Source organism: Peromyscus eremicus, chromosome 14 (assembly GCF_949786415.1).
Source record: "Peromyscus eremicus chromosome 14, PerEre_H2_v1, whole genome shotgun sequence".
NCBI lineage: Eukaryota > Metazoa > Chordata > Mammalia > Rodentia > Cricetidae > Peromyscus > Peromyscus eremicus.
In genome coordinates, this window is record NC_081430.1 from 35443822 (window position 1) to 35462614 (window position 18793).

The 18793-nt window shown below is 37.0% G+C and overlaps 1 protein-coding gene across 1 annotated transcript in view; it reads right to left on the reverse strand.

The window, feature by feature from the left end:
• The window catches only part of Mdga2 (MAM domain containing glycosylphosphatidylinositol anchor 2), a 656085-nt gene that overhangs the window by 75467 nt on the left and 561825 nt on the right, over window positions 1-18793 (reverse strand). The window contains exon 7 of the mRNA XM_059279883.1: window positions 10589-10737. Coding sequence (XP_059135866.1) covers window positions 10589-10737 — 149 coding nt within the window. The remainder of the gene's footprint in view (window positions 1-10588; window positions 10738-18793) is intronic.

Here is an 18793-nt window from a genome sequence, read left to right on the forward strand (position 1 = left end):
CATATAAATGATCTCAGAAGCACGATTTCAATTATAATAAGTAAATTAATCTATCTGGTAATAAATTTGAAATCATGGACTAGGGTGCAGCTCTGTTGTACAGAACTTGCTAAGCATGTGTGCAGCCTAGTACCCTAACTCCAACTCCACAGAGAGAAGAAAAGAACAAAATAAAAAAAGAATGAAAGCCAAAGAATGAACAGGCAAACTGAAAATTCATTTATTCCACAAAAAGGGTTTTGACAAGGTATACCCAATGCTGTGGTTAAGATAAATTTTATATTCCTGGCATCATAAAAGAATGCCTATAAAAAAAGGGCAAAAATGGGTTCAGTCTTCTTAGGGTAGCATGGCAAAATAACATGTTTCCCACTATGGACCCAACTAGCTGCTTTCCCAATGCATGCTAGATAGAGGTTGTTAGCAATATAAATGTCCAACCCAGGTCCAGTGAGTTAAGCAGTTAGCTTAACAAACCTTAGAGATAATCTGGGGGCACTGCAGCTTGAAAGCCACTTCTGCTGAACAGTGTATTAAGAGTGTAAACAGGTACCATAAATAAAATACACATTTGGAGATGAGCTTGTATTCAAACAAGCAGCTCACACAGTGTGACAACCTGAGAACGTACAACAGCTATTAGTCTGAACATCACACTCTTTACGGTTTACTTTTTCTTAAAAGCAGGTAAATGGATACCTGTTTTCTAATGAGCTTTGTACTTTTATTCATATGGGAATGGTCATTTCTTAGGCTATTGGACAGTTTCTTTGACAAAGATTAGGGTACTGGAATCCAGCAGGATGGTGGTGATGCATGCTTTTAACCCCAGCACTCTGGAGGCAGAAGCAGGTGGATCTCTGAGTTCGAGGCGAGCCTGATCTACAGAATGAGTTCCTGGACAACCAGGGCTACACAGAGAAACCCTGTCTCGAAAAACAAAAGAAAACAATGAAAGTATTGGAGCCCACACTAACCACGTACTACTGCTTCAAGTTATGATATATTGGAGGTGTACACATTTAATTAATCCTCTTTCTTTCAAGCAAATATGTATGTCAGTCAGTCTTTTCTTCTTTAGTAAAATATTGATCATATAGATGGTCAGGATAACTTAAGTCATTTTATGAGTTTTAAAATCCATTGGCTGGGGAAATTTTAAGTTTACGCATAACCATTTTACTGCCAATCAACATCTTAATCTTCAAAGTAAAACACTTGATTTTAGCAACTGATATTTGAAGTTTTATCACTTTGTAATCTTTAAAAATTTGGGGAGAAATACATATAGCGGGTTGAGCTCAGTGGATAAGGCACTTCACCCTCAATTGTGCAGACTTGAGGTTGATCCTTGGTTCCACATGAAGCCAGTTGAATACAGATGTGGTGCATCTGTAATCCCTGTGCTCCTACTGCTGAAATGGGAATAAGGCAGGAAGATGCAGTGTTCTTTATTGGAAAACAATGTTACCTTCATTTTTACCGATCGGCTTGGGTATATTTGTTTACTTATTTGTTTGTTTTGCAGAACTGTGAGGTTCATTTAGTCCTTCCCTCACTTCTCTGTGTTTCAGGCTCGCTCTCTCTCTCTCTCTCTCTCTCTCTCTCTCTCTATCTCTCTCTCTCTCTCTCTCTCTCTATCTCTCTCTCATGTCTATAGGTGATGGTTTCAAGAACAGGCCCTAAGAAGTTTGAGTGAATGATGGGGAATATACACGATACTCTTTTTCAACACATTTCCTGAGAACTCAAACAATACTCAAGTCTGATCAAGTTCAACGTTTAGTTAATTATTTGTATCTCTGTCCTTGCCATCAAAACTCCAATTTAAATCCTTATTACTTACTTCAAAAATTGGTGGCCTCTGTCGATTATAAAATAGACAATTTATAATATAAAATAAGATTTATGTTAGCCAGGCCGCAGTGGCACATGCCTTTAATCCCAGCACTCAGGAGGCAGAGCCAGGCGGATCTCTGTGAGTTCGAGGCCAGCCTGGTCTACAGAGTGAGATCCAGGATAGGCACCAAAACTACACAGAGAAACCCTATCTCAAAACAAACAAACAAACAAACAAAACATAAAACATAGAATTTATGATCTGTATAATATATTCAGATCAATTAAAAAAATGTCATTTTATTCATGCTTTCAAGAATCTGGAATATTTGACAAATATCCACAGAATTACCTGGGTGTGCATAAAATAACTCACTTGAATTGCTTTGAATTCTCTCTCTTTCTCAATAGCAATCTTAAATGGCTTAAATCAAGCATATTGATGATCCCAGTGGTACTTTGATTTCATCTGCCATTCTCTCTTAGCATCTGTTGACTGTCCCATAGACACAGACTTCTTCATATTATTTACTGAAGTGTGAAAATGTCATTCATTCTAACAAACCAACTGCATGATTCATGATTTCAAATCCTTCTACTTACTTCTTTAGAAAACACATTAAAGTAGATACTTAGCAACATTTAATTTTAATTATCACATTGATATGCATATATAAAATAAATTCAAAACTATATTTAATAGAGAATACTCTAATAATAAATACTTAGAGAACAGGGATTAGCAAAAAAGTGATTAATAAAAATCACTTTTAAAATGCTTAACCTGATGAGGAAAACACAGTCACTGAATCATCATGCTATTAACATATACCAAGAATAATTTAAAATGTGTAGTAAATTCATCTCATAATTAACTATAACACATATATGTATACATATATATGCTACTGCTTTTGATCAGTGATTATTAGTGATTTTTATGTTAAAAGAAAAATATGGCTAAGGGCTTAAAAGATGGCTCTGCTGAAGAGCACACATTGCTCATGCTGAGTTCAAATTCCCGTTCCCATGTGGGTAGTTAACAACTGCCTATAACTCAGCTTTAGTGAACCAATACCACCGTCTGGCTTCCACAGGCACCTGTACTTACATGAACATTTCTGCACACAGATACACAATGCATGTAGTAATAATAAAATTCCTTTAAAAACAGAAAAGACAGGACTAAGCTTGTCGAACTAATAATGATTCTACTGTGGCAATTGTGTTTTAACTGACAAACTGATTGTCCCATCTGTCCCCAAATCTATATGTTGTAGCTTGCTTTCTATTGCTAAGATGAAACATTGCCAAAAGCAACTCAGGGAAGAAAGCTTTTATTTCATCTTTCAGCTTACAATCTATCAAGAACAGAAGTCAGGACAGGAACCTGGAGGCCAGAATTGAAGCAGAACCATGGAGAAATACTGATTGCTGGCTTGCTCCTCTTTCTTGCTCAGTTTGGTTTCTTAAATACCCCAGGACTACCTATCCAGGGATGCACTGCCCAGAGTGGGTGAGATTTCCCCACTTCAGCCATCAATCAAGAAAATACCCTATAGATTATTGTAACCCAATCTGATGGAGGTGTATTCTCTAAGCTGTGTCAAATAGGAACAAACCTAACCAGGATACGGTTTATATATTCCTATTATAGTACACATTTTTTCAATGTACTGGAAATAATATTTCATTTTTTAACTTCTGGAAACTACTGTATGATTAATTTACTCAAAGCTATATTGACTGAGTAGAGGAGCAAATGAATAAGATAATTACAGCAATTTTAATATATTATGACTTAAAAAGACAAGAACAGACTCAAAAGTTATTTTGTTTGGGAAAAAAAATGACCCTACTTCCTAAAGATGACAGTCAAAAGTCACACCATATGAGAATTTAAAAGAAATTGTACAAAATGTGAAACTTCTTTAGGAGTAGAAACTGTTATTGCATGAGTTTCTAATGGACTCCAATGATGTTTATGTTGTTGCTATTTTCAGATAACTTAGCATGAGCTCTCCTTTATTCTTAATTCTTTTGATATCAAAGAAAGCAAACATTTAAATAACTTCTTCTCTTTCCTTTGGAGTAACAAACAAAGCAAGTAATTGGAGTCTAGTAACTGTGTGAGGAGATTAAGCAGTTGCTTAGTTGAGCTCCCAAAGTATGAATAAAGACATGAAGATCCTGGGGAAACACTGTTTCAAAAGTTAGTTTATTGGCTTCTCATATTTGGCCTTCTCAAAGTTCCTTAGGCAGGTTCTCAGTTTTGGGTGTTTTTCCCAGACTCACTGAGATGTTTTGTAAACAAAGTAAATGATTAACTGAATCTCAAGATTTGAGATGTTTATTTTTAAATCATATTTAATAACAGATCACAGACTTTAACAGAAAGAGTCAGCTAATACCTCAGTGAAGAGCTGAACAGAATTCTTGGTTCAATTTAGCAATGTCTTCCAGCTGTTTGCTAACAACAGAACTATGATTTTGTAATTATAGTTAATTTAAGAAGAGCTAATAGTATTTCTAAAGTTTTCTGAATTAAAAACCAAGTTGAATCTGTACAACTATATTTGATACTCAAAGAATAGACTCCTTCCATTTCCACCCAATACACAAATTATTGTGTTATTCAGCCTCTATTGTTCGCAGGGAAATATGTCATATTTTATAGAGTATATATTTCATGGATAGAAGATATTATTTAGAAGCATAAGCTTAAAATAAGTATGAGACCTAAGATAATGTCACTTTAAAATCATAAAACAAGGCTTAAGGTATACTTTAGTCAGTCATAGATGAATCAGTTACATAAATGAACTTGATAGATAGCAATGCAAATGATTGTAAAAATTTTCACACTTTAAACATAAATTAATATACACTTTCTGGAAAGGTGATCTCATTAAGAATACATGAATACTAATTCCTAAGGGAAATTTATATTTTATTTTGTTTTTTAAAAATTTTTATTTGGTTATATTAATTGCACTTATCAATAAGGGTATTTTATTCAAGTATATTATGTATTTTAATATACTTAAATGCTTTTAAAATATTTTCCTTTTTATTTCATTTATTCTGTATTACTGATTTGCCTACATGTATTTTTGTATACTCTGCACAGTTGGTGCCCTCAGAAGCCAGAAGAAGGTGTCAAATGGCCCGGAACTAAAGTTACAGAGAGTTGTGAGCAGCCATGTGGATTCTGAGAATCAAACCGGGGTCCTCTGGAAGAGCAGCAGTGTTCTTAACCACTGAGCCTTCTCTCCAGCCCCAAATGGATTTTTCACATGATTTTTCAAAGGTAAAATTGCTGAGGATACACTTCTAATATGTTTATTTCAAAATAATTCAAGGTACATTTACTATGTTTAGACATAAAGATTCATTGATGTAATTATGGAATTTGGGAAGATGAGTCAATAAATAGGGTTGCTCTAAAATGTGAGCTGCAGTCCGGCACCAAGTGAGTTAACTGGAAACGTCATTAACACATAACACAAGTTCTTCATGAAAGTGTTAATCAAATAAAATTTCAAGTGTAAATTTTTCAAAATAATGAGATTTTGTCCTAATAAAACGTTAGTATGCTATTTCACATGAACCAGAAAATAAGCCTACATTTCTGAGATAATATAGATACAAACATCACTTATAGTAACCTTTTTTTATCTATAATTGAAGAGAAAAGGTTTGGAGAAAAGCACTGCATGAATTTCATTGACTATGAAATGCTTTGTGTTATGTTAGAATTCTGCCCATAAGTGGAACTTCAAGAGCGATGTTTGCTTGATAAGAGTGTTCAGCATGTAGGCTATTCATGAGAGCTGGATGTAATGAACAGGGCAGTGAGAAAAGAAATATATGTACATATTCTTGTGCTGACAAACACCACCTGTCTGTTCTCACTGGCTGAGATCATAAGAACATGATTCTATATTGAGGAGCCTCAAAAGAACCATTGTGTCTCTTCCACAGCAAGGTGTAATATTTGAGTAAAATTATCACTTACGACAAAGTATCATAGTAATCACACCAGAAATAGACTGTTTATTTTTAGGTCATGCATGTTGACACACACTCTTAATCTCAGCACACTGGGAGGAAGAGGCAGGTGGATCTCTGTGAGTTTGAGGCCAGCCTGGTCTTTATTGTCAGTTTCAGAACAGCCAAGGCTATGTAGAGAGATTCTGTGTCAAAAAACAAAAAACAAAAACAAACAAAAAACAAAAGAAAAACAACTTTATTTATAAATATAAAGAAAATTCTAGAATTCTAGTAACAAATAAGGCCAGCAAAATAGTGATATGATAAGGCAACAGATTCAAAACAGCAGGGAAAATGATTCGCTGTTTGGATGCCACTTGGTAGAAATATGATTCGCTGCAGCAGTACTGCCTTGTGCATTAGCAGTGTAGACTGAGCTGATCAAGAATGCTTTAACAGGAGTCAAAGTGGATGAGACAAATGTGAACCAGCAAAATGGATCTCACAGGGGATAATGGGGTTGAAATAAAAATAAGAAAAGCACAATGAGAAAATGTCTGCATATTAGTTTACTTTAAAAGCGTGGCTGGGAATCACACTGAAGCATGGGGTATTTGGTATGCCTAGTAAAATACAGCACAAAAATGTAAGCTACAGTGAGCTCTGGAAAAAAATTATAGCATCTTGCCAATTAGTACAAGAATGCCTACAAAGATTTGCCAGGAGTGCTCTGTGCAAAAGCACTTGAACTGTCGATAAGTGGAGACCTGGTCCGTATCACTGGAAGATATTGTTATGTTCAATTTACTGGACAGGATCTCAGACTCGGATGAATTCAGAAACATGCTCAGGGTTATATAACTAAAAATGATGAGGCTAGGCTGTCTAGACTTGGAAGCTAGAGGTGTATAGAATTCATTATTTTCAAAGGTGTATGAAAGGGAAATTTATATACACACATCATATATGAATCATCTGGGAAAGAAGCAGAATAGAACACTGTTTAATGAACTTCAGGGAAAGGAACAGTGAAGTGATGGGGAAATGTACATCCCAGTATGTTGGGTGGTTATTCCAGAACTGTGATCAAGAAACATATCAGCATGGATTCTGTGCATACATTCATTTCAGAAAAGCACATTTTAAAGGGAGACAGTGTCACTGGGAAAAACACATAGCCATTCCAGCAACAATCTTACTGCAAAACAGGCTCTTACAATGAGTATGAAGAAAATGGACCCAAACCTCTCTTCTAAATATTTCTCCGTTTGTCTGAATATAGGAAAACATTTTTTGGTAGCTAGCTTTCTTTTCAAACTTTGTTTATAGGGAAGGATTCTGACTTGCATACGTAACAGGAACATTAGGTGGGAACACAAGTTTTGAGACAAGAGAAAAGGATAAGAAGAATTGCGTAAATCCCACTGACTTAAGAAGGAAGCCCCCCAGGTGTAATGAGAATTTACCTAATTGCTCTAAGAAAATATAAATGAAGTCAGAAACTGAAGATAAAGTTCTGACTTTAACATTGGAAATAGATTTGTGTGGCTGAAGAGAATACCCAGTGGTTAAGAGCGCTGACTGCTCTTTCAGAGGACTTGAGTTAGATCCTCAGGACCCGCACAGTAGCTCATAACTCTATATCTCCAGTTACAAGGGATCTGACACTCTCTTTTGGCCTCTATGGGCATCAGATTCGGGCGTGGTATACAGACACACATGCAGGCAAAACACTCACATACATTGAAACAACAACAAAACAATAGCTCACTGAAATAAAGCAGGAAAGGACACCAAAAGTAAATTTATTCTTGCAAATAACCATTTGTTTTTAGGTCTGTGTGTTTAAAGTACATATTTGTATATGAGTATATAATAAGACATCAATATGAACGATTAAACAATGTGTAAGGACTTGAAATAAAAAGACAAGGAGGTGTGAAAAACAAGAATGCTCTAAAATGCTTCCAAGAGAAAATACTTTTAACTAAGAACTATGTTAAGAATATAGAAAGGGACCTGTGAGATGGTTTAGTAGGTAAAGGTGCTTGCCTCCAAGCACTGACAACTTGAGTTTGATCTCCTGTACCCACAGAGCAGAATGAAAGAAGTGACTTCTGCAAGCTGTTCTGTGACCTCTGCATACAATCTCCTGTGTGAGCATTTCTGCACATACATACCAAATAAATAAATGTAATTATTTAGAAAGCAAGGCTATAGAAATGGTAACTATGTCAGCTGGGGGGTGGGGGAGATGTGTTAGTCTGAAATGTCTTGTGTTCATTAACTGTTGTGGATATTGATCTGTATGCTGTGAATGTGTTGCTCTCATTGGTTAATAAATAAAGTGCTGATTGGCCAGTAGCCAGACAGGAAGTATAGGCGGGACAAGCAGAGAAGAGAATTCTGGGAAGAGTCAGGAGTCACCAGCCAGACACAGAGGAAGCAAGTTGTGAAGGTAGAACTGAGAAAGGGTACCAAGCCATGTGGCTAAACATAAATAAAAATTATGGGTTAGTTTAAATGTAAGAGCTAGTCAATGGTAGGCCTGAGCTAATGGCCAAACAGTTTTAATTAATATAAGCTTCTGAGTGATTGTTTTATAAGCAGCTGTAGGGTCCTTGGTGCCAGGTGAGCACAAAAAACCCTTCAGCTACAATCAACCTCATTAAGGAAAAGCGCATAATTGGAAGAAGCAGGACACTATTTTGAAATGGACCTGCGAATACCCAGCTACCCCTGTAAGTGTGATAATACTGAAAGAGACAGGTTCTGAATGGGCTGGGATCAGCTGATCACTGAACTGTGATAACCTAGATAAGAATGCCGTGTTGATCAAATGCCCCTGTGTTTGCATGATTTTACGTTTCTGAGATTAAACCCAATAGTGATGAGACTATGCTGTAGAATATTATTTTAACTTTGTAAAGATGTGTTACATTTGTTTATGCTGCAGAACATTACTTTAACCGTGTAAAGGTGTGCTACATTTATTTATGCTGCATTTGTTTAATTATGTAAAGATGTGTTGCATCTGTTTTACCTTTCCTGCCTAAGGCACCTGATTGGCATAATAAAAAGCTGAACAGCCAATAAGGCAGAGAGGGGTAGGCAGGGCTGGCAGGCAGAGAAAATAAATAGGAGGATGAATCGAGGATTGAGACCAAGAATGAAAGAAGGAGGAGGAGGAGGAGGAGGAGGAGGAGGAGGAGGAGGAGGAGGAGAAGAATAAGAATAAGAAGAAGAAGAAGAAGAAGAAGAAGAAGAAGAAGAAGAAGAAGAGAATGAGGGTGAAAGAGAGGGACACACCAGGGGCAAGAAGACATGAGAAGCAGTGGAAGAAGATAAACAAAAGTAAGGAAATGTAAAAAGCCCTGAGGCAAAGGTAGATAAAGAGAAACAGGTTAATTTAAGTTAAAAGAACTGGCCAGAAAAGAGCGAAGCTAAGGCCAAGCATTACAAACTAATAATAAGTTTCCATGTCATGATTTGGGAGCCGGTTGGTGGCCCAAAAGAAAAATTCTGGTACAAGAATATTTAATGTATAATGAATCTTACTTCGAACCTTGCCTTACTAGATATTTTCTTATAAATGATGCGAATAAGATAAAATGAATAGTTTCATGGTAACAGTTGGATAGGTTGATAAGGATTTTGGTTAGAAAGAAAATGACCCCAAAAGGAAGTGGCACTAATATGAGGTGCAGCCTTGTTGGAGGGAGTGTTTCACTGTGGGGGTGGGCTTTCAGCTCTCTTTGGCCCAAGCTTCCTGTTAACTGAAAGGTGTAGGACTCTCAGCTCCAGTCCATGTCTGCCTTCATACCACCATGCTCTCTGCCATGATGATAATCGACTGAACCTCTGAAACTGTAAGTGAACCACTCCAATTAAATGTTTTCTTTATAAGAACTGCCGTGGTCATGGTGTCCCTTCACAGCAATAGAAGGAACCCTAACTAAGACAAGCATTAAGCAGTTGATCTCCAAAGCAATTTTTTCCTGTTATTGTCCCAACTCAGATTTTCATTCTGTGATTTTTGTTAAGGAATTGGATCATGTACTACAAATCTATATGTGATTCAAATTTTGTTTCAAAGTATTTTGCCATGTAGAAACATTCACACAGAAAATATTTCTCTAACATGAAACAAGTTGAAGACCTCTATATAATTTCAAAATTGTCAGTTATATCAACAAGCATTGAGTTTCACAGTGTTTGTGTAAAACAATATATAAATCTTTTAACACAATTCATAATCTTCATCTAAATTAGAATAATTTACTTTATTACTCTTTAATTTTCTAAATTATTTATATTCTTCAGGCATACTAACTTTTAAAACATTCTGTATACAGCTTGAACCCTCAAGTAAAAATATATAAGGCATCTAGCCTCTTAGGACTAGGACAATGAATTCATACAATCAAGTATACACAAGAACCTCCTAAGTTCCTTTTGTACAATATAATTTCTTGAACACATCTAGAGATATATCCCTTCAATGGGCTCAGAGGGTATTACTTTAATAGGTTTACTGCAATAATGGAACATGCATAGATTAATTTTAAAGATTGGTAATTAATTCTGAGCAGTTTCTGTGAAGCAATATTGTCATAAAATAATATAAAATTTAGAAATTAAAAACAATTCTGTAATACATTGAAAATATGAATAAAAAATGACAACATCAAAGTCTCAACAAGAGATGACAAGAAAGAAAGCAGAAACAAATCAAGACAGGCACTAAACTCCTTACCTGCCGAATACCCAAGCGGTATGCAACAATGCGATCCACTGCATCCGGATTCATCTGTGTCCACTGCAGACTGTAGGAATACACTCGGTGTCGGTTTTGCCACACAGGGTTGTAGGTGTCATAATAGAACTCGGGGGCATAGGCCTTTCCTGGAAGCAGAAAGTGACTCAGTGTGACTGCGGACACATCAGACCTTCAACAAACTCACTGTTCTCTTGGCCTTATCACTTTATGTTCCATCTTCTATAAGGAACTCTTCTACCTGAAAAGTCATACTATTAAAGTCGAACCCATTTCCTGCTTGGTTTTGAGAATAGATACACGAAGGGTTGACTTGGCTGGCAGGATGAGAAAAGGAGAGTCAAGGACGAAGCCAAGGTTATGGGCTAAGCAACCGTGAGAAAGAATTTTCTACCAGCAGACACAGAGAGCTATTGAAAAATTGGATTTTTGGAGAGACGTTCAGGAAGATAAGTTTTTAAACAACTTGAGTGATAAATTGGACATATCAAGTATGTAGGAGGGTTTAACAAGACTGGAATAAGGGAGCAGTAAGGACTGGAGGTATGGTCTTGCCAGCTTAAGGCATACTCATAAAAATTAGAGTGCCGAGAATGAGGGGATTACCGAAGAGATCGAACGCTGAGAAAAGAAGATTAAGTTCTGAGAACTGATACAATCCAAGGCTAAAAACAATGAGAAGATAAGAGCTACCAAATTTGAGAGAGTAAGCACAGAAGAGAAAGAAAACTGAAAAAAAAATGATGAAAAGTGTCATTAAAGAGGTGTAGTAGGAGATGCATGATCAACTTCTTTGTGGGGGGGGGCTGATAAAAAGAAAACTCGTGTTTGTGCTTCCTTTGCTCAGTAGGTCTAAAAGTTAAGATTTAAAGCTTTGAAACTTGGAAGAATCAATATGGAGTACTTTTATCAAGCTCCCACCCCACAACAAATTAGTGAAACTGGAAGCGTTAAGCAAAATATTCATTACTCAGAAGAACTTCCTTGGTGTTTACATATGAGAGGAATGCAATGTTCTCCAATTTGCTAGTAAAATTAGAAAAAGTGCATTAAATATTTGAATTCTGGTAACATGTATCAAAGTCCTAACGTCAGTAGTGTATTTAGGTTCTTTCTAATTGTCCTGTGAAATCCAGAATTAATTTTGTCTTGGTGTTGGCCTTGGCTTTTTTCATACTCATTTTGAACTTCTGTCCATAGTATTCAGTGAGAATAGATTTTATTGTTTTAATCTCAATTTATGACAATTGTTATGGCATCAGTAAACTGATGTTACTTTGTGACTAACTAACTAAAAGTGAAATCATTCTATGAATAAATTGAATTGGTTATAATTTTTCTGGAGCAGTTTGTCAGAACATTTCTGAGATAACTGAATAGCTCATATGACAGATGAAGGAATGCTGAGTTAGAACAGAAATATCAATGGTGTGCGAAAATAATAATGATACAGACAAATAATCAGACACAGTAAGATCTTAATTTTGATTTAAAAATAAAGTTTGATAGTGCTTCCCTTTAAATTGAATAATTATGCTATCTAAGGATTAAAGAGGAGGTAAGATACACATGGTACATAAATAGTTATTTGTTGGTAATAAATGCTGTCATGGTTATAGATATTCTATAGTTTTTAAAAACACACATGAAATGTCTTCATTGGTACTCTATATTTCATATTATTTTATATTTTATTCTCTTTCTTTTTTTTTTTTTTTTTTTTGGTTTTTCAAGACAGGGTTTCTCTGTGTAGCTTTGCGCCTCTCCTGGAACTCACTTGGTAGCCCAGGCTGGCCTCGAACTCACAGAGATTCGCCTGGCTCTGCCTCCCGAGTGCTGGGATTAAAGGCGTGCGCCACCACCGGCCGGCTTTCTCTTTCATTTTTAATACACACATAATCATGACAGGAATACAGTTTTGGGCTCTGACACCCAAACATGACATCTGCTGGTTGAACAGAGAAGGAATTCCCAACATTTCTTTCCTGTTTGTAGAGCAGTCATTTTTTTTTTTTTTAGTTCTTGTGAGAATGCAAAGAATATTTTCTTACTTTTTTATATTCCAGTCTTATTTTTATGCATGTTCCAGTTTGAAATTTTTAGATTAGCTGACCTAGATCTATATCCACTATCTAAATTTGGAGATCATTTTTTTTAGAAACACTATGCATGTCAATATATAGATCTTAGGCTTTAAAACATTCCTAAAATATATAGGTAGAAGTAATTGTAGTACTCAGACTTTTGCATAGAATTTATATAATAATATGAACATTACATTTGCAAAAAATCCTTTTAGATGATAACACAGATTTGAAAATAAAATTTCAAGCCTAAAACTACAAATAAATATACTGAAGTTATCATCAATGTTTAAAGCATTAAAATGTTTTAGACTATATGAACTGACTAATAATGCTAACATTGCATATGTATGTAAATACAAAGGGGAAAGGGAGTGATAGTGGTCAAGAGTAAATATATGCTCTGTAAAGTCAATATTTCAGAAAAGAAGCTGTAGGAAGATAAACAAATATGCAAATTTACCATTGCAAAGGAAGGAATTACAGAATATGTATGAATATGTATGAGGGATGTCAGTTAAATTTCATTTGTTGAGGAATCATTAAAGAACTTTCATAGGTCTATTTCACTTCATGTGCCAAAATATTGAAAAGAGAAATTCCCACCAGAATAAACCATGATGAGTTGTTAATATGACACAGCTAGCTAAAACACTAACTACTCTTACATTTGTGCCCAAGAATGTTGGTTTATATTATAACAAACAACTTTGCCAAAGTATGCTTAAACTTACAAACAAACAAATGAAAATTCTTCAGAGGTCAAAGAACACAGATTAAAAACAAGACAATGAATAACAGTCTGAGAGAAGAGGAAGTGTTGGGTTTTATACTCAGTTGGGTTGCATATTTAGGTCCAGGGAGATGACACTACTGTGGAAGTGATATTACCACATGTGAGAAGATCAGCAGAAAGTAGAACCTCAGCCATATTGTGTTCTAAAAAGAGATTGTGACTCACCATTAAGGAGTTAGAATATTGCTGTGAATAAAAAAATATCCTCTGTTACTGATTCTGAGGGAGTACATAGGAAAGCCAAGGTCTCACTGGCTTGAGCAAACATGCTCTCAACTTAAAAGACAGAACACTTCCAATGCAAATCCTCCTGCCCTGTTCTAATGACTGTGATTTCAAAATCCACCAAAACAAGCACACAAAAAAAGTATCCTACTATGTGTGGCCAGGAAGGCCAATGAAGGCAGGCTAATACTGCAGCAGTATTAGCTGTATGATAATAGAAACATGAAACAAAAATTATACTGAAATATATTAAAACTGCTGAAGTTGTACAATAGAGAATGAAAGAGGCACCGTTGGACAATCACTGAAATAAGTGACACTTCCATTGATACTAATATTATTCTTTGTCCTGAGTGAGCAAGAGGAGGATAACATCTTCAAAATGACCACAAGTCTTTCATGGATATAAGATGTGGTTCTCATCCTCTTTACCAAACTATGCACTTCTAAGGAAGCTGTCTCATCAGTACCCAGTTTGATGGCTGAAACAACGCCTATGCTTGAACAGGATGTAATAATAGCCCAGGGCTGAACAATGAGGAACCATATTCTATATGATTAGGTGCTGAATATTTAACTTATATTTCAGCTGTTCTAAAGTTATCCACAGTTTCCACATAAGCAGGGGGAAAAACTTTAGTATATGCTCCGATTTTTATTTCCCAGTTTGAAAAGTACCCCATTATAACAATTAACTGAATGGGAAGTAAGATAATTATCAGAATGAAAGCAATGAGATCATTTAAAATACAAACCAAAAATAGTAAATCTAAAACTTCCCAAATGTGTATTGATATAACAAGATGTTATTAAAATCCATGGCACACTAACACTAACACTGGTAACACACCACCTTACGCCTGTCAGAATGGCTAAGATCAAAAACACTGAAGACACCTTATGCTGGAGAGGATGTGGAGCTAGGGGAACTCTCCTCCACTGCTGGTGGGAATGCAAGCTTGTACAACCACTTTGGAAATCAATATGGCGATTTCTTAGAAAATTGGGAATCCATCTCCCCCAAGATCCAGCTATACCACTCTTGGGCATATACCCAAGGAATGCTCAACCACACCACAAGAGCACTTGTTCAGCTATGTTCATATCAGCGTTGTTTGTAATAGCCAGAACATGGAAACAACCTAGATGCCCTTCAACTGAAGAATGGATAAACAAAATGTGGTACATATACACAATGGAATACTACTCAGCAGAGAAAAACAATGACATCATGAGGTTTGCAGACAAATGGATGGATCTAGAAAAAATCATCCTGAGTGAGGTATCCCAGACTCAGAAAGACAAACATGGTATGTACTCACTCATAACAGGATACTAGATGTGGAACAAGGATGACTGGACTGCTACTCACATCACCAGGCAGGCTACCTGGAAAACAGGACCCCAAGAAAGACACAGGGATCGCCCAACGACAGAGAAATGGAATGAGATCTACATGAACAGCCTGGACAGGAGTGGGGGTAGTGAAGGGCGAGGGTCGAGGGAAAGAGAGCTTGGGTGAGTGGGAGATCCCAGCTGGATCAAAAACAGAGAGGGAGAACAAGGAATAGGAGACCATGGTAAATGAAGACCACATGAGAATAGGAAGAAACAAAGTGCTAGAGAGGCCCACAGAAATCCACAAAGATACCCCCACAACAGACTGCTGGCAATGGTCGAGCGACAATCCGAACTGACCTACTCTGGTGATGGGATGGCCAAACACCCTAATTGTCGTGCTAGAAACCTCATCCAACTACTGATGGACCTGGAGGCAGAGATCCATGACTAGGCCCCAGGTGGATCTCTGGGAGTCCAATTAGCGAGAATGAGGAGGGTTTATATGAGAGAGAATTGTTGAGACCAAGGTCGGATAAAGCACAGAGACAAATAGCCAAACAAACGGAAACACATGAAATATGAACCAATGGCTGAGGGGTCACCAACTGGATCAGGCCCTCTGAGTGGGTGAGACAGTTGATTGGCCTGATCTGTTTGGGAGGCATCCAGGCAGTGGGACCGGGTCCTGTGCTCATTGCATGAGTTGGCTGTTTGAAACCTGGGGCCTATGCAGGGTCCCTTGGCTCAGCATGGGAGGAGGGGACTGGACCTACCTGGACTGAGTCCACCAGGTTGATCTCAGTCTGTGGGGAAGGCTTTGCCCTGGAGGAGATTGGAATGGGGGGCGGGCTGGGGGGAAGGTGAGGGGGGCGGGAGGGGGGAGAACAAGGGAATCTGTGGCTGATATGTAGAACTGAATTGTATTGCAAAATAAAAATTAAAAAAAAAAAAAAAAAAACTCGAAAAAAAAAAAAAAAACTCGGAAAAAAAAAAAAAAAAAAAAAAGAATAAACTTTAAAGTAACAGGAGCTATTGGTCTCAGCATGTGTAGAACCTAAACATCTGTAAAGTGATTGTGAACCAGAGTCATCTTATAATTATATAATAGGGAAAGCAGGGACAACCCCATCATAGAATGTCAAGAGTGTATGCACTGGATGGGGGTGCACGTTTTTAATACCAGTACTCGGGAGGCAGAGGCAGTCAGATTTCTGTGAATTTCAAGCCAGCCCGGTCTACAGAATGAATTCCAGGACAGCTAGGGCTGTTAAAAAGAGAAACTCTGTCTCAAAACACCAAACAACCAAACAATCAAACAACCAAACCAACCAACTAAACCAACAAACCCAAAACCCCAACAACAGCAAAACAAAAGAAGACAAAAACTCACAAGCAACTCTTAGTCCTCTGCCACAGATAAGAAAGAAAATACACCTGTTGAAGTTAGAATTACATTATCCTCAAGTTAGTTTCCATATTTGTATTAAACAAAAGAAAGAAGCTGTCTTAAGCAGCATAGAATATAGGGAATAGCTATTCACATAAAAAAAATTGCACTGGATTACTGTTCAACTGCTTTCTGCTCCAGTCACTGGTACTTCTGGGTTCGGTTGCTCACATCTGCTTGTGTGCTTTCCCAGACATGGGGGCTAAAATCCAGACTCTGTCACTGTTATCATCAAATATGCCATAAAAGAGGAGCTGCATCTATACAGAGAAGGTACACCCCTCCACCATGTCCCAAATTTACATATAGAAGCTAGTGAATAGCCTGCAATAATGTTATAGTCACTAATAGAAAAAGGCCCTTTGCCCACTTACTCTCCCCTCTGTAAGTAAGGAACACAAATTACTATTGTGTCCCTGGGACTCCTTGTATCTGCCATATTGTATCATTTTCTGAAAGCATTATCAACTCAGGAAGTTTTAAAGAGATGGAATGATCGAATAAATCTCTCAAGTGAGAACCATTTATATTCTATTAAGCATTTAACTCAGGAATAATGAATATATAATAAGCAGCCAATAAATGCACTCAGTCTTCCCCAAAGCTATTTACTTTCTTAAAACTGACTAGTATCAAAATACCTAAAAGCCTTGCATTCATCTGAGGGGCCAAGGCCTGGGGTGTGTGTACGAGAGGTAACAGACGGATAAACTGGCCTAGACAGTCTCAGACTGAGAGAACTGAATGTTCCGGGTGTGAGCATTAACTTCTCCACAAGTGCTGCTGCTGCACACATGGGTGGGCCATCCCTGAATGTGAATACAACAAAGACCATGCAGAAAGGGAATGAGAAGTATTCCTGAGAGTTATAGAGAAGTCATGCTGCTTTTCTGCTAGGAACATTTGTTTTCTCCAAAACATGTAACTTGAATTAATAGAGTCGATTTCACGACAACTCCCAAGAATAATTACAACATTCATGAACATGACTCCTAGAACAGGATAAAGAAAGGGCTTCAAGTTAAGAGTTCTTGTTACTTTGCTAAGGAGCTCTGGTTTAGCTATTTCTTTGAAATGGGTGTTTGCCCAAAGTTAGATCCAGGGATTCTAGAAATTGCTGCCTTGATGGCATTTTAAAATTAATACAAAGTTTATTAGGATAATGTGAGAAGATTTCTCAAGCAAGAAATCTCCCCTCAGGTAACATGAGATTGTAAGACTTTGATTACAGCCTGTTTGAAACCAAAGAATTCTTAAAACGAAATATGTATTATTAATTTTTATTAATTTCTTCAACTTACAGTTCTATCCAACATACATACATGGGCACACACACATACACACACACACACACACACACACACACACACACAAACACATGCATGCGCCACACACATGTATCCATGCACACGTGTGTACACAAAACCTCTCCACTGGAAAAAGAGGACTCGTGTTCTGCACTATGACATGGGACTCTCTCTCTTGACTGCTTTATGTCCAATTTTTGGCATGTCCTTGGAACATGTTCTGTCATGTTCTCATCCATTAAACATCCTTCGGGATGATGGACAGATGCCAGATGATTAAGTAGATGATTGGAGGTTTAGAAGATGTCTGTGAGTCCACTGATCTAAAATGTCCTTTGATTCTTTCAATGGTGGTTTTATTACCACTCAATATCCATGTCTTCTGGTTGGCTTTTGTCATATTCTAGAAAGAAAGAATATTAACTGAGGAATTGCCTCCATCAGATTGGCCTATGGACATGTCTCTGGGGGTATTTTCTTGATTAATGATTGATATAGGGAGGACCAGTCCATTCTGGACAGTGCCACCCCTGAGCAGGTAGACTTAGGTTGTATAAGAGAGTAAGCTGAGCAGGCAGTTGAAGCAAGCCAGGAAACAGCATTCCTCCATGGCCTCTGCTTCAGTTCCTGCCTTGAGTTCCTACCCTGACATCCCTTAGTAATAGGCTATAACCTGAGATTTCTGAGATTAAATAAACCTTTCCTCTCAATGTTGCTTTTTTGTCAGGGTGTTTATCATAGAAATAGAAACTGAATTTAGATACCATGTAAAATCCATTATAGGAGCATTCATTTTCTCCAAAACATATAACTTGAATTAATAGAGTCAATTTCACTACAGCTCCCAAGAATTACTACATCTATGAATATGACTCTCAGAACCGGATAAAGAAATGACTTAAAATTAAAAGGGTTTATTTCATCTTAAAAGTCCCAGGTTATAGCCCATCACTAAGGCAAGTCAGAGTAGGAACACAAGGCTGG